This window comes from Sorex fumeus, unplaced genomic scaffold (assembly GCF_029834395.1).
Source record: "Sorex fumeus unplaced genomic scaffold, SorFum_2.1 ptg000063l, whole genome shotgun sequence".
Taxonomy (NCBI): domain Eukaryota; kingdom Metazoa; phylum Chordata; class Mammalia; order Eulipotyphla; family Soricidae; genus Sorex; species Sorex fumeus.
Window position 1 is genome coordinate 79060719 of NW_026606120.1, and position 14502 is coordinate 79075220.

At 60.9% G+C, this 14502-nt stretch overlaps 1 protein-coding gene across 3 annotated transcripts in view; it reads left to right on the plus strand.

Annotated features, from left to right (window-relative positions):
- MAPT (microtubule associated protein tau) overlaps nucleotides 1–14502 on the plus strand; it is an 85324-nt gene that overhangs the window by 51727 nt on the left and 19095 nt on the right. For 2 of the 3 annotated variants that reach the window (XM_056127796.1, XM_056127797.1), the window contains 2 exons: nucleotides 5091–5156; nucleotides 11697–11752. In XM_056127796.1, coding sequence (XP_055983771.1) covers nucleotides 5091–5156; nucleotides 11697–11752 — 122 coding nt within the window. Of the gene's footprint in view, nucleotides 1–1352; nucleotides 1440–5090; nucleotides 5157–11696; nucleotides 11753–14502 lie in introns of all 3 variants that reach the window. The other variant, XM_056127795.1, reaches the window with a different exon arrangement.

The window sequence follows — 14502 nt, forward strand, 5'->3', positions numbered from 1 at the left end:
TTCTGTCTCTGCCTGTTGCCTGCCTTCATGGCCGGAGTGCCGCCTTGTGCCACAAAAGGGCTGCTGCCCCTCCAGTCATCACGTCTGCCTCCGGAGCAGAAAGAAAATAGTGGGTCAGGGGCCAGAGAGAATAGTAGAGGGGAAGGGTGCTCACTGAGCACACGCAGACTTGGGTTTGCTACCCAGCACCCCGAGGGTCCCTCGGCCCTTCCCTGAGCAATCCCGGAGAGCAGAACCAGGAGTAAGCCAGAATACTGCTAGGCGTGGCCCCCAAAATCGAAAAGAAGAATCAAAAGTAAGGAACTAGCAAATCAAAGAGGCCTGAAAAGCCTGAGACCAGCCGTGCCCTCGCCCTGTCAGCAAGCCCAGAGCTGAGTGTCAGGGTCACTCCCCCCTGCTAGGGTGCCTGCGGGGGCGGGGAAGGACTTTCTGCTCACCCACCCAGGGTGCCTCCCTCCCTGGCAGGCTCTAGGCTCCTCCAGGCCCTTGTCCTCACCCCTTCTGTGGGGTGCAGTGCTGGGATAGACCAGTCCCTCCCCAGGGCTCAGGAAGGGATTCGGGCAGGGAGCCCGCATGCTGGACCTCGTCCTGAGAGCTGGTGCTGGGCCCTGCCCTGTTGGCGTGTGCCCTGAGCAGGTCCAGGCATAGGAATCCCAGAGTCCCTGTCAGCCCCCAGACATTGCTGGGAAGTGAAGACAGAGGGAGCCCAGCCTGCAGGGGGGTGCTCAAGGCACGGCCTGGGAAGCTCCCACATCTGCCCACCCGCCGTGGGGGCATGGCCTGAAAGTGGGTTAGGGAGGAGAGCCGGGAGCTGGTCCTGGCGGCAAATCAGCCCACCCCTCCTCCCATCTCTGCCCCGAAGGTGGGGACCCGCCCGCACCCACCCAGACAGACAGAACCAGCCTGCCCATATCCCCGGGACTCTCTGCTTGAACCATGGGTCAGGGGCTGGGCAGGGGAAGGGCTGAGAGTGGAGGGTACTTTGGAGCCCCCCCAGACACTTCCCTACTGCAATGAGGAAACTGAGTCCCAGAGAGGACGCAGATGTGCCTCCAGGCTGCAGACCCTCCCCTCCTGTCCTCTGACCACCTTCTGCATTTCTCTGTAACCCCCTGGGACCATCCCAGCCGGGTCTCTCTCTCTATGGGTTGAGAGGGACCATCCCTCCCCACCCCCACTTTCCTGGCCCATGAGCGGGCACCCCTCGGACAGAAGCTCGCCTGCTTGGGGGGGTCATTGCTTTCATTGCATGTGGCTGAGTGCTCCCTGGACCCCATCCTGCGTTGCTCCCGCACAGGAAGCAAAGGGGGAGGGTCGCTCGGCCCCCCTAAGGCACTCTTGGTGGTTTCCAGACGTGACAGCACCCCTAGTGAATGAGGGCATCCCTGGGGTGCCAGCAGCCGCTCAACCCCACACGGAGATCCCAGAAGGAACCACAGGTGAGGGTGACCCCGGGGGCGTGTGTGAGCGGTGCCCCATGGAGCGGGGGCCGGAAGGGGTGCGCTGGTCTCTATATGAGGCAGAGACGTGGTCCCGAGGACTCGGGTTCTCTTTCTGGAGCCTCAGTCTCCCAAGCAGGGCCCAGAACCCAGAACTTGCAGCATCTTCTCTCCTGTCCCCCTCCTCCAGCCCTCACTGCACAGGGACGGGGCACCCCCCTACCCCACGCGTGCGCAGACACACACACACACACACACACACACACACACACACACACACACATACGTGCGCCGCCTCTCCAGGGTCACTTGGAGTCCAGGTGACTGAGCCGTTACTTGAAGGTTCTTCTCTCGGCTTGGTGTCTGGGACCATACTTGGTGACACTCGGCAACCAGGCAGTACCAGGGCTAGAACGGGGACTGACACTCAAAGCCTGTGCTCCGGCAAGACTGGAGTTCTGCAGTAAGACTGAACTCTTCAAAGGAATGTCCTGCCTCGAGCCGGGGAACAAGGTGGCCCTGTCCATGTGGGTTTTGGGGACCAGCTGCCACAGACCCCAGCCAGACATGGCAGAGCTGTGAGGCTGTCACCTGCAGGGACACTGGCCCAAGCCAGCGGTGGGGATGCTGCTTCCTCTACTCAGCTCAGCCAGACACCGCCCAGGCCCCCACCTGCCCCTCTCGGCCTCCTCTGGGTTAGGAGAGACCTCAGGAGCTGGCTGGGAATGGAGGGCCGCGCCCTCCACACTGCAGCAGTGTGAGGCCCCGGGAAATGTTCCCAGGCAGAAGCTGTGTTTCCTTTCCAAGGCCCATGCCAGGGAGCTGAGTCACTCAGCCGAATGCAGGAGACCTGGGCTTGGGCCCTGATACCGCACACTCACTCAGGCACCACCGTGCCAGGAATAGCCCCTGAGCCCCGCTGGGTGTGGAGGGCAGCCTTGGGGAAACTTCCACCCAGGGGAGAAGCCCACAAAGTGCCTTACCTGGCTCCCTTCCCCACATTCTTTCCCTGCAAGTTGGTCGAGATAGTCGGAGCCCAGTTCCTGGGCCTGACCCACAGGGGCTGCCAAGAGTGGGTGTAAGGTCCCAGGTGACTTTCCCTCCCTCTGGCCCTTTCTCCTTTGGGGAACTTGGCCCTGCCCTGTGTGTGACTTAGCTGTCAGTTCTGGCAACCAGTGCACGGGGGGGCGGGGCTTGCGGTGCAGGTCTGGGGCCCTCCACAGTCCCCAAACCCCAGGGCTGGAATGTGACTTCCCTAGGGAGAGTCGCGGGGGGTCCCCCAGCACTGCCAGGAACAGCCCCAAACCAAAAGGAAAAGGGAAAAAATCAGTCGAGCACAAAAAGCAAAGCAAGAAGAAACAAAACATAAAAGAGAACTGGAGCAGGTGGGGCTCTTGCCTTCCATGTAGTCGTCCCGGGTTTGATCCCCGGCATCCTATAGGGTCCCCCCCAAGCACTGCCAGGAGAGATTCCTGAGCACAGAACCAGGAGTAACCCCCAAGCATCGCCGGGTGTGGCCAAAGAAACCAGAAGGGGGCTGGCGAGTGAGTGCAGAGGTTGAGTTTCTTGCCTGCTGACCCCTTTCCACCCATGGCACGTGGTCCCCTGGAGCAGTGAGGGGCATGACTACCAAGCACAGAGCCAGGAATTGCCCCTGAGCTGGGCGTGCCCCCCAAAAACCAACGAAAATAATAAATAAGCAGTAATGCCTGAGAGAAAGGTCAGGTGGCACGTCCAAGCTGGTGCCGGGGTACGGGCACGGCCCGGGGCTGGGGGCAGGGAGGCTGGGAGGGGACAGGAGAGGGCTTGCTTGCAGCCCTGCTGTGGGCTGTGTGGGGGCCCAGGCACCCTCTGCACTTGATTCTGGCAGACTTTCTCTTTCCTCAGCCCCTCGGGGTGCACAGACGGCCGGCCGGCCCCGCGCTCCGTGCCCCGCTCCTGCTGGGGCCATGGGGCCCTCCAGGGCTCCATGGGCCGCAGCCCTGGGTTCGCAGATCGCAGTGCCCACCTTTGCTCTAGCCCTCCCAGGTGGGGTCCTGTCTGCAGCTCGCCCGTCCCCACCACCAGGCGGTGCCCTGAGCCCAGGGCACTGGGGTGACCTCTCTCAGTAAGTCCCCCCGACGCCTCGGTCCTCTCTCCCTCTTCCCCATCCTTCACATCCCGGGAGCTTTGACCGGAAAGGTCCCTCGGCAGAACGCCTCACCTCAGCGTCCATCACTGGCTGTCTTCATGCTCTGGTGGGATCCCGTTGGGGGTTCAGTGTCGTCACCCCACTCAGAACCCCCTGTACTACCTGGCTGGGGGCCCCTGCCTCTGCTCCCCCAAACCCAGCACCACCCCCCTTCCTGGGTCAGGGTGTCAGCCTCCCCGTTGTGGAGCCAGACCCAGGCCAGGCAGGAGAGCAGTGGCTTCGGGCATCCTGACCCTGTGTCCCCCGTCCACGCCTTGTCCCCCCAAGGGATCCCTCTGCCATCTGGGCCTGTAGGAAGTTCAGTCCAGCTCTGCTCAGCACCACCTCCCAGGGCAGATGCTCTCATGGCTTGACGAGGAGCACCCCACCCACACACACACCCCCCACCAGGAGACCCTGCTGGGCAGCGTGGGGACCGGGGGGCCCAGCCATGGGCAGAGAGTCAGCCTGTAGGCAGGGTACCAGGACCGGTACTGGGGTGCCCCCCAGAGGGTCTGCAACTCAGGGCTCCCTCCTCGGCCTTGTGCTGGCAGGGGTTGTCCACCAAGTGTTTCAGGTGGGGTGGAGCACAAAGGAGCCCCCACAGGCGAGGAGGGACTGACTGGGCCCGTGGGCCAATCCCAGAATAGTGGACACTGTCCACCCCCCACACATACATGTTGGTTTTGCGGTCAGGCAGCCCAGGCATGTGCTGTGGCTGATTTGCTACATTAGCGCCTCCCCCTGGTGTCTGCGGTGGTGCCCTGGCATTGTCAGGACAGGCTGTGGCGTTGTGTGCACGGGCAGGGCTCAACCCCCTCCCACCCAGACACACACATACACGCACACAGTAATCTCAGGAGCAGCATGTCTCGCACTGAATCATTGGCGTCAGTGCGGTTGTGGATGGGTCAGGAGTTGGTTCGTCTGTGCATGGGCCTCCTAAGCCGGGGACACCCCCCAAAAATTACCTGCTGCTGATGCTCCCTTAGTCGGCAGCTCCTGCTCTGGGAGAGCAGGAAAAGGGGGTGCCCAGAGGTTTGGGGTTTCTGCCCATCGTCAGGTGCTGAGCTGAGCTTCCTCCCGAGCTCTCCTAAGATGCTCTAAGACAAACTGGAGGAGGCAGTGGGCTCCGAGAGGGAATCAGGTGGTGGGTCCCGGCCACGACCCCACCCTCACCCCCAGCCCCCAGCCACGTGCTTCCCACCCACCACCCGCTGCGCCCCCACCCATCCCGCCTGCTGTGCTCAGGCCCCAGAAAAGTGCCCGTCCTTCCTCTCGTGTCGTGGGTTGGGGTGTGGGTGTCGGGGGCTCTGCTGAGCTCACCGTTTATGCAGAGGGCCAGGCCTCCGGCCCCTCAGCACCCTGAGACGTGCCTTTCTCGAACATTCTGGGGAACCCTCGAAGTGGCAGGGTTTGGTGTCCAACAAGCACTGACCTTCTTTTCTTTTATCTTCCTCCGTCACTGGTACGCCCCGCAGCTGAAGAGGCAGGCATTGGAGACACCCCCAACATGGAAGACCATGCAGGCGGACATGTGACTCAAGGTGGGTGAACTGTGGTACTGCCCCACACGGGGGACGGGGAGGATGAGAGGGAGGTGGCCATTCCCAGCGGGATTGTCCCCTGAGGCATTCTGGCCAGGACCTGGGTCCTGACCCCTTGGAGTTCGGGGCCCGCTGGGAGCTAGCTTATACCAAAGCTGGATGGCTGAGGGGCGTGAGTGTTCCCGAGTTGGTGGCCTGGCCTCGGGAGCGGGGAAGGGTCAGCCAACAGATGTCCAGGTATGGGGACAGGCCAGGTCCCCTCAGCCTCAAGGGAGCCAGGCCTCAAGCTGGTCAGCACCACGTCCACTCCGGCGATTCTCCCTCTACACCCCTCGAATGTCCTTGAATGTCCTTTTGTCAGAAATGTCTGAAGTAGGGCATTTGCCTTGCACATGGCCAACCTGGATTTCAATCCCTGGTCTCCCCCCGCACCCCGAACCCCTCCGGGAATGATCCCTGAGCACCACCAGGTGTGGCCCAAATAACAAACGAAGGAAAAACAACAGTCTGAAGAGCCTGATTCCCCACGTCGTGGGAGGCTCTGCAGGCCGGGGTAGTTTTCCGGCATCTGCTGTGTAAATGAACTCCTCTGCTGTCACATGGAAGTTTCTAGACTACAGACAGCGACTGGGAGGACACTGTTATTTTCTCCCAGGAATGGTTTGGCGCCTTCCCTGCATTCAGCGCTGCAACGGGGTCATCTGGCTTCAGGGATCCCCAGCCCTGAGGTGTATGTGTGTGTGTGTGGGGGGGGGTGAACCCTGACTCCGCGCCCGTGGGTCCCTGCGCCTCCCCGCCAGGTGTCTCATCCCGGGGCATGGAGGCAGCGTTCACACAGCCCCATTCTGTGTGTTAGATAACTAGAATCCTGGCTGCCGGCTTTCTTAAGTCACAATTTTCAGTTTAAGGTAAAATTAGACACTTTTGTCGCCTCTAGAAAGGATCAGTTACCTCCATAAAAGAAACATATGTGAAGGTCTGTCTCCACACGTGTCCCCCCTCGGGCTGCCTGCGTGTCCTGCACAGAGAGCTGACCCATTCCAGCTGTGTTTCCCGGGGCCCAGCCGCACCCAGGCAGGAGAGGAGCCCAGGGCTCACATTCCTGCCTGCAGCCGGGGTTTCTCCCTGCCTCCCCAGGGCCAGTGCTCAGCACCAGGTTTGGGGTCACTGGGCTGAGGTGTCCCTCCCAAGACACACGGGGAATCACTGATCACAGACTGTCATCAGGCAGAGCCCACCCGTCTGCTTTGAAGGGAAACACCCGGGTCGGTCTGGGTGAGCTCCTCCCCCACTCCTCCCTGCTGTGCAAGGGGAGCCTGGGAGCCTGTAGTGCTGACGTCTGTCCCTCTTAGATAAAGGTGCTGCAGCCACCAAGCTGGGGGCGTGGGAGCTGGCGGGGCTGGGGGGCCCCTCTAGGTGGCCTCCCGAGGTCATCGGACAGGGATTGCCTGGTTATGCTTGCCGGTGAGGCCGATGGTCATTGCCTGCCCAGGCTGCAAGAGAGGAATTGTCGTAGCTCAGGACTGGCTGCCCAGCCCTGGCTTTGCACAGGACCCGGGTCTCTCTCCTGTCCGGCTGGCCCAGCGCCATCTGCAGGGAACAGTGAGGTTCCTGGAAGGTTGGGGGCACTTGGGGCTGCCAGGGGCCAGAAGGACCAGCAGCTGCTGCAGCCCCCTCTGGACTTCAGTTGGTCAGCTCTGAAGTCTAGGTCCAGAGCGTCTGCAGGGCCTCACCCCACCCTCGCCCGTGTCTGGCTTCTCTGCTACCTGGGTCAGCGGAGAGCAGGGGCTGTGCCCTGGCCGCTTAGGGCAGCGGCTCTGAGCTACCGTCAAGAGTGAATGAGGGGGCTGGAGTGACAGCACAGCGGGTAGGGTGTGGCCCACCCAGGTTCGATTCCCAGCATCCCATATGGTCCCCCAAGGACCGCCAGGATAATTCCTGAGTGCAGAGCCAGGAGTGGCCCCTGTGCATCACTGGGTGTGACCCAAAAAGCAAAAAAAAAAAAAAAAAAAAAAGTGAGTGCAGGAGGGCAACACCAGCTGGGCAGCCACATACGTGACCCTTGGTGGGTGGGGCCCTGCGTGTCAGTCCAGAGAGAGCAGACTCGAACCCTCCACATCCTCCTCCCCCCCCCCCCCCCCGCCCAGGCCCTCATCCAGGGGCTTCTGAGTTTTGTCTGCAGGACCACTGGGTTGCTGTGTGGATCATTCCACAGGGCTAGGTATGAGGGCTGGGGGCTTGGGAAGAAGAAAGTGTTGCTAAGGGGACCTGGCGCCAAGCCAGCAGTGGGTACAGGTAAGCTGCGTTCCTGTGGGTGGGAGCACTGAGGGGGGGGGTCTGTCTGTGTCTGTTCCTGGGCACTTGGGGGGGTCCGTCTGCATCTCTGTCTGGCACACAGGGGGCCCATCCATGTCTGTTCCTGGGCACTTGGGGTCCATCTGTGTCCATCTCTGGGCACTCAGGGATCGGTCCTTATCCATCCATGGACACTTGGGGGGCCCATTCGTGTCCATCCACGGCACTTAGGGGGTCCATCTGCATCTGTCCCTGGGCACTAGAGGGTCCATCTGCGTCCTTTCCCGGATATCGGGAGGCCCGTCCACATCGTGCCAGGCTGGTCCCTGTGCACAAGAATCTCGCAGGCGCTGTCTGCATGACGGTCCCAGGACCCGCCATTGTGGGAGCCCGAGGGCAGCTCCATGCTCCTCTTCACTTCCACCTTGGACAGAGGGGTGCAGGCAGAGCCGGGGGGTGCAGTTCAAAGGATCGGGGCACACACCTCATGCGAGTGGGATCCACACACGCACATGGCTTGGGGTGACCCTGATAAAGTCATTTTAAACAGGGAGTGGCAGGGAGGCTCCTGAGGCTGGTGGGTCGCACTGCTTCCACCCCCAGGGGACCAGGCTCCGGGGGTGAGCCAGGGGCACCCCTTTCTCGCCCGGAGAGGCCCAGGCTGTCCCCTTGAAGAGTCAGCGTGTCCTCGCCTACCTTCCCGCAGTGTGGGGAGACTCAGGCCCCAGAGGCAGGTGGCGGCGGGGTCCTGGTGGAGGACCCCCATTTCCCAGGTCCAGGGGACACAGAGGAGCTTTGGGGGGTCCTGGGAGCTTCCGACCTGGTGACCTCTCACCTCTCAGCCCCACCCCAGCTGCCTCAGAGGCCCTCAGGGGCCCGTCAGCCACGGGCTTCACGCTGAGGGGGCAGTCGTGCCCACGTGGGTCTGACCTAGGGATATCCGGCATCTTGCTGGGGCCAGGGCTCCAGGATGGAGTTGAGGCTACAGATCTGGAGACCCCAGGGGTGACCCCCACCCTCTGTTCATCCTGCCTGAAGGCACCGGAGAGGCCGCGCCCTCACCTTTAGGGACCGAGCCGGACCACCCCCAGCTGCTGGAGCATCGGTTCTGGGGAGACCCGCCCCAGGGGGCACCATCTCTGATGGGGGACCAGGACAAAGAGAGGCTGGCGGGCGAGGAAGGTGACAGAGACCGGGACATCGATGAGTCATCTCCCCAGGCCTCCCCATCCTCGCAGGACTCCCCGCCCCCTGAGACGGTCCTCAGCGTGGACCCCGACAGCCCTGTCACCCCTGCCGAGGGAGACATCTCCCCCACCCACGTTCCAGCCGAGACCCAGAGCCCGGGACCCCAAGAACCCAGCCCAGGGGGACAGGACAGCCCCCGCCAAGTGACAGTCCAAGCGGGCCTTGAAGTTAGCGGGCAGGAGCCGGGGTGTCCCGAGGTGGATTCGGAAGGGGTGGCACTTTCTGGGGGGCATCCCGGAGATGGACAGGAGCCCCAGGGCCACGCCGTGGACGAGGACACACAGCAGACCGCCCCGCCAGAGCCGCCAGGAAGGCAGCCGCCCAGCCGGGTCCCTCAGCTCAAAGGTGTGTGACTCCTGCCCGGGCTGCTCCCGGAGACTCAGGGACCCCCAGGCTGTGGTGCTGTCACTGAGCTTCCAGCCCTGCCCTGGCTCTTGCCGCACCAGGAGGCAGCGGAGACCCCCCTACTCCGCTGCCGCTCCTCCACCCCCACCGGCTCTGCACCATCAACACCTCCTGCGCTTCTGCATGATGCCAGCACCCCCCATGGCGCTTTCCGCCCTCTTTCTACTACTGGCCCTTCGGCTGCCAGGCACCGAGGTCAGTTGCTGCTCCCTGCTGAGGGGCCTCTTGGGTCCCTTCCGAGACTGCATGGAGCCCGCCACATATCACAGCCACCGCACCTTGTGGAGGAGGAAACCAAGACTCTGGTTTAAAAGAAAAAGTGAGGGGCTGGAGTGATAGGATGGCAGGGAGGCGCTTCCCCTGCACACGGGCTGACCTGGGTTCGATCCTTAGCATCCCACATACAGTCCCTCACGCCCCACTAGGAGGGAGGAAGTCCTGAGCACCACTGGGTATGACCCAAAAAGAAACAAAAAAAAAAAGAGAAAGAAGAAAAGGTGAAAAAGTAACCCAGGTCAGGATAGTACAGGGGTTGAGGCACTTGCCTTGAATGAAGCCAACCCAGGTTTGATCCCTGGCACCATGGATGGTCCCCTGACCCCAGTCAGAAAGGACCCTCAAGCACTACTGGGTGTGCCCCCCCCAAAAAAAACCCCAGAAAGTCACCCAGTGACCATGACTGAAGCAGGCTGGAGTTTTCTAACCCAGCGATGCAAAGTGCACACGCCTGTCTTCTGTGCTCATGGCAGTAGACACCCCTTCCCATGCAGCCGGTGATAGCTACGGGGCCCAGTGCGCTCTCCCATCCCACATGCCTGGTGGCAGAACAGACGGAGCGGAGGGACGGGGTCCTGCCTGCCCCCACCACCTCCATCAGCAGAGCCAGGGGAAGATTAGCTATGAGAACCTCTGCAGGCCGGAGAGGAGAAGGGACATCCCCATGAGTCGGGAGCCAGCAGGAAGCAGACAGTGGCTGCTCCAGAGGAAGTCCTGGGGACACGTGTTGGCACGTTCTGACATTTCTCAATATTCTCATATCGTCTGCAGGGCCAAAAATTGCTGGGACTGAAACTGTCCATTAACATCTGCTGGGTCTGGATCCAGTACTACTTGTCAAGAAAACTGAGCTGTCATTTAGAAATGAAACTATTAGAAATTTTAGATGGCAGGGGGTGGGACAGAGCGATAGTACAGCAGGGAGGGCATTTCTCTTGTATGTGGCCGACCCAGGTTTGATCCCTGACATCCCATATGGTCCCCTGAGAATCCCACCAGGAGTGATCCTTGAGTGTTGAGCCAGGAGTCAGCCCTGAGCACCTCTTACCACCTGGTGTGGCCCCCAAATAATTTTAGATCAGGGGTGTTTGGGGCAGGGGGCACTGGTCCTATTTTTAAAGATCCTGAACTCTAGAACATGAGGGTACAGAGAGCTGTGCTTGGCGGTGTTGTGCTTCTCCCTGACAGGGGCCTGGCCATGCTGGGCATCAGGAGCAGCTCAGGGCAGAGTTCCACACTGGGCCAGATTCAGGAGGGTTTGCTGTAGCAGGGCTGAGCCTGTGTGATCCCACACAGCCCTGGGGGTGGGGGAGGGAGCACCCCGAATCTCTCCAAGTCCACTATGACATTTCCCAGATGAAGCTTTGCTCAGCCCCACCCAAGCTGGCTGCTGCTTCCCTAGTCAGCAGGGATGCTGGTTGGTTTGGGCGGAGAATGTGGTGGCCGGGGAGGTGCCTCAAGTACCCCCCAAGTGTGTCCAGCACGAGAGCCCGAGTTCTGGTCGGACACCACATGCCCCACCAGCACAGCTGCCATGGCCCTGGGGGCCCTGAGCTCAACAGCTGTGACCCCCGCAACTGACCAAAGGGCTGTGAGGCCGCCCGCTGGTCTCAGGGACCTGTGTGAGCAGCTCCCGCTGTCAGTGGTGGTCCCCAAGAAAGCCCAGCTCTTGCCACAGTCCCTGGGGGCAGGGGCAAGGGCAGTGAAGCGCAGTGGGTTGTCCGCCCGAATGCCAGCAGGTGCAACTGAGACAATGCTCAGCTGTACGGGTAACTCCCCCCTCAGCAGGTCCAGGTCTTAGTGCTCAAATGATGGGCAGTAACTAGACTTGAGCAAACTTGGGGGGGGGGACCTCCTGCTGATAAGAACTCTGGGCACAGCTGCCCACCCATCCAGCTCAGGGGGTCCTGATCTGCCTCCATCAGAGCTCCCAAATGCCTCCTTGCCAAGGGCTTGGTCTCAGCTGGCAGAACCTGGGGTGGGGGCAAGACTGGGGGGGGCACTACCCTCATCCTTGAGGCCCCCGTGCCCACGGGTGCCCCACTGTTTCCCTGTGTCCCTCGCATGTCGCCACCCTCCCCGGCTGGCCTGCTGTCCCCTCTTGCCAGGGTGCTTGCAGCAGTGACCCAGTGTGCTGTGTGGGGACTAACAACACGACACTAACATCCCAGGGGCAGAACCAGCTGGTTTCCTGCAGCCCAGCTGACCCTGCGGCGGGCAAGCCCTGAGGAGGCGAGCGAGCTGGCCTCCCCAGGGTGCCCGCTGCCAGCTGGGGGGCATGGTTGTGACTAACATTCCCTTTGTCGCTTCTTTCAGCTCGCATGGTCAGCAAAAGCAAAGATGGGACTGGAAATGATGACAAGAAGAACAAGGTAAGCTGGGGAGAGTGTGGCACGGGGAACTGCATTCTGCCCCGAGGGTCACTCTCGCATCACGGGGCGTGTTTGTCACAGAAACGCCACTGTCATTCACTCAGGGGGCTTCACATCTTCGCTCTCCTCTGCTTGGATGCTGAGGTCCGGGGAGGCAGTGGAGGCTGTTGGGGTGGGAACGAGCGCTCCCTTTCCTGAGCTGTTTGCGACATCAGTCAGGACTGCATCATGTGCGTTGTACACGCCCCACTCCAGGTCTTCGCTCTGCCTGTGCCCACCCCTGTGAGAGACAGTGAACGCCACTCTTAGGGGACACTTGGCCTAAGAGCCATCTTGGTGCTCACCAGTCTAGGGGGGGTTCTGGAATTGTCCAAAAGGAGGGAGCTAGAGGCTGTCGTGAAGGGAATGCTGGAGGCTTGGGGTGGAGTGACAGGAACCGTGTTCCTTGCTGTGGGGACAGCTCGGGAAGGCAGAAGTGGACCGAGCACCTGAGCAGATGGGGTTGGCGGCCACAGAGACCAGAGTTCTGTGGGGGCCCCCAGGGGATGATGTGGGCAGGTGGTTGGGAGGTGACCTGATGTGCATCCTGAAAGCGATCAGGGGGCCATAGGGATAGCACAGCGGGTAGAGTGCTTGCCTTGCACACTGCTGATCCCAGTTCGATATCCAGCATTCCGAATGTTCTCCTGAGCTCCACCAGGTGTGATCCCTGAGCACCACCAAGTGTTGTCCCCAAACCGCACGCCAAAAGCAGAGTGTGCGTGGCCCAATGTACACAGCCTAGAGCCCTGAGCAGTGCACTGTCCCCCCATGGGCACCCGTGGCTGAGTTCTAGGAGATGAAAAGGGGCATGCGGAGGCCATGCCCTGACTGGTGGGTCAGGGGCTGCACTGATTCAGATCCTGCTGCTTCTGAGCTGCGAGAAGTGAAAGGATTTACCGAGAGTGAGACAAGTGGGATGGAGCGATAGCACAGCAGGCAGGGCGTTTCCCTTGCACGAGACTGACCCCAGGTTCAATTCCTCCACCCCTCTCGGAGAGCCCGGCAAGCTACCAAGAGTATCTCGCCCTCACGGCAAAGCCTGGCAAGCTACCCGTGACATATTCGATCTGCCAAACACAGCAACAAGTCTCAAAATGGAGATGTTACTGGGCCCGCTTGAACAAATCCACGAACAACGGGGGCAGGGGGATGGGGGGGGGACAGTGACAGTGAGACATGCAGGCAAGGGCAGAACAAGTTTATTAATGAGAAACAGTGCCCACTTGGACAGTGGAGGCCTCCTGAGAGCCTGCTCAGCATCCTGGGAAAGCTTCTCCCTGTTTCTGGGTGACCGAGGTGGGGAGTTTCTGCTTTTTGAGAGCTTCCTTAGCCTTGGGCAGGGCGAGCAGAAGCGTGGAATCAATTCTGAGGAGGAAGTGGGATATAAAATGTTCTGAACCAATCACATGGAGAAGAAATGTGTGAAAGGATTTGAGTGGATTATAAAGGGTTCTGAGCCAGCCATGCAGAAATACTGAAATGCACATAAGATTGTTGGAGCTTATGTGGGGCTGGGAGTGGCCAGGCCAGCCCTCGGCATTGGGTGGCAGAGGCACGGGATGGGTCATCTTGCAGGGTGCTCTGGGTATCTTGCTGGGTCAAATTTGTGAGGTGGGGGTGCCCAGGCCAGTTCAAGGAGCTGAGCAGAATAAAGGGACACAGTTTGTAAGTCTGTAACTGTATCCCAAAATGATTCATTAAAAAATAAAAATAAAAGAATGGAAGGACGTGGTGGCACCTCTCCTGGGCACAGCTGACCGTGTCAACAGGGGTGGTCTCAGCCTCTGCGGCCTCTGAACTTGGCACTGGGCTAGACATCTGCGGGGGTCCCTGCTGAGCTCTTTGGTAGGCAATGCTTCCAGAAGTCCCCAGTGCCTTCCAGGGAAACCCCACTGAGGACCTCGATGAAGGTGTTACTCTGGTTGTCAGAACAATCCTGTACAAACCCTGCCTGCGGGAAGGGGAGCTGCCGTGTCCACCCCCATCCTCCTTCCCTCATACAGTCCTCAGCCTGTGCCCACCCCCTGTACCCCCCTCCTGGTGGCTGAGGCAGCCCGAGCCATTGCTGCGACTCCAGGGCCCCCCAGTTTGACACCCGGAGAAGCGTCTCTGCCGTCCACTTCCCCATCAGACCCCACTCCACCCGCAAGGGGCCAGACTGTGACTCCCAGGAGCTGGAGCAGGTGTCCTGCATGCTAGGCCCACGGGTCTGGTCCCCTGCCCCACACAGTCCCAACAGGTGTGGCCTGGTGGTCTCTAGGATGGACCCCAAGCATGGTCGGGCCCTAGTATTGCTAGGAGTGACTCTGAGGCCCCCTCCAGCACTGCTCAAGAGGATCCCCAAATACATACTGAACCACCCAGTCCCTGTAGCTGTCCCCTGCAGCCAGCCCCTCTGTGAGGTCAGCCGCTACGGACACCTGTCCCCTGCCACTGCCCCTGCCCCACAGACTGTTGCCTCCACAGGGGGGGGCGTTGTCCAGACCAGGATTCCCGAGGCAGTGACGATCCCTTTTATTTGTAACTTGGGTCTGCAAGAGCGTGTGTGTGATTTGGGGGTGTCGGGTGTGACTATGGCTTTAGTGAGCCTGATCCCACCGGCGTGGAAGAGGGTCCAGGGCTAGGGGGCCCGTGGAACTGAGCAGACAGTGGGGTGCTTGGGCCCCCTCCACAAGTATCCTGGTGGTCTCCTTTGAAGCTTGTAGTGG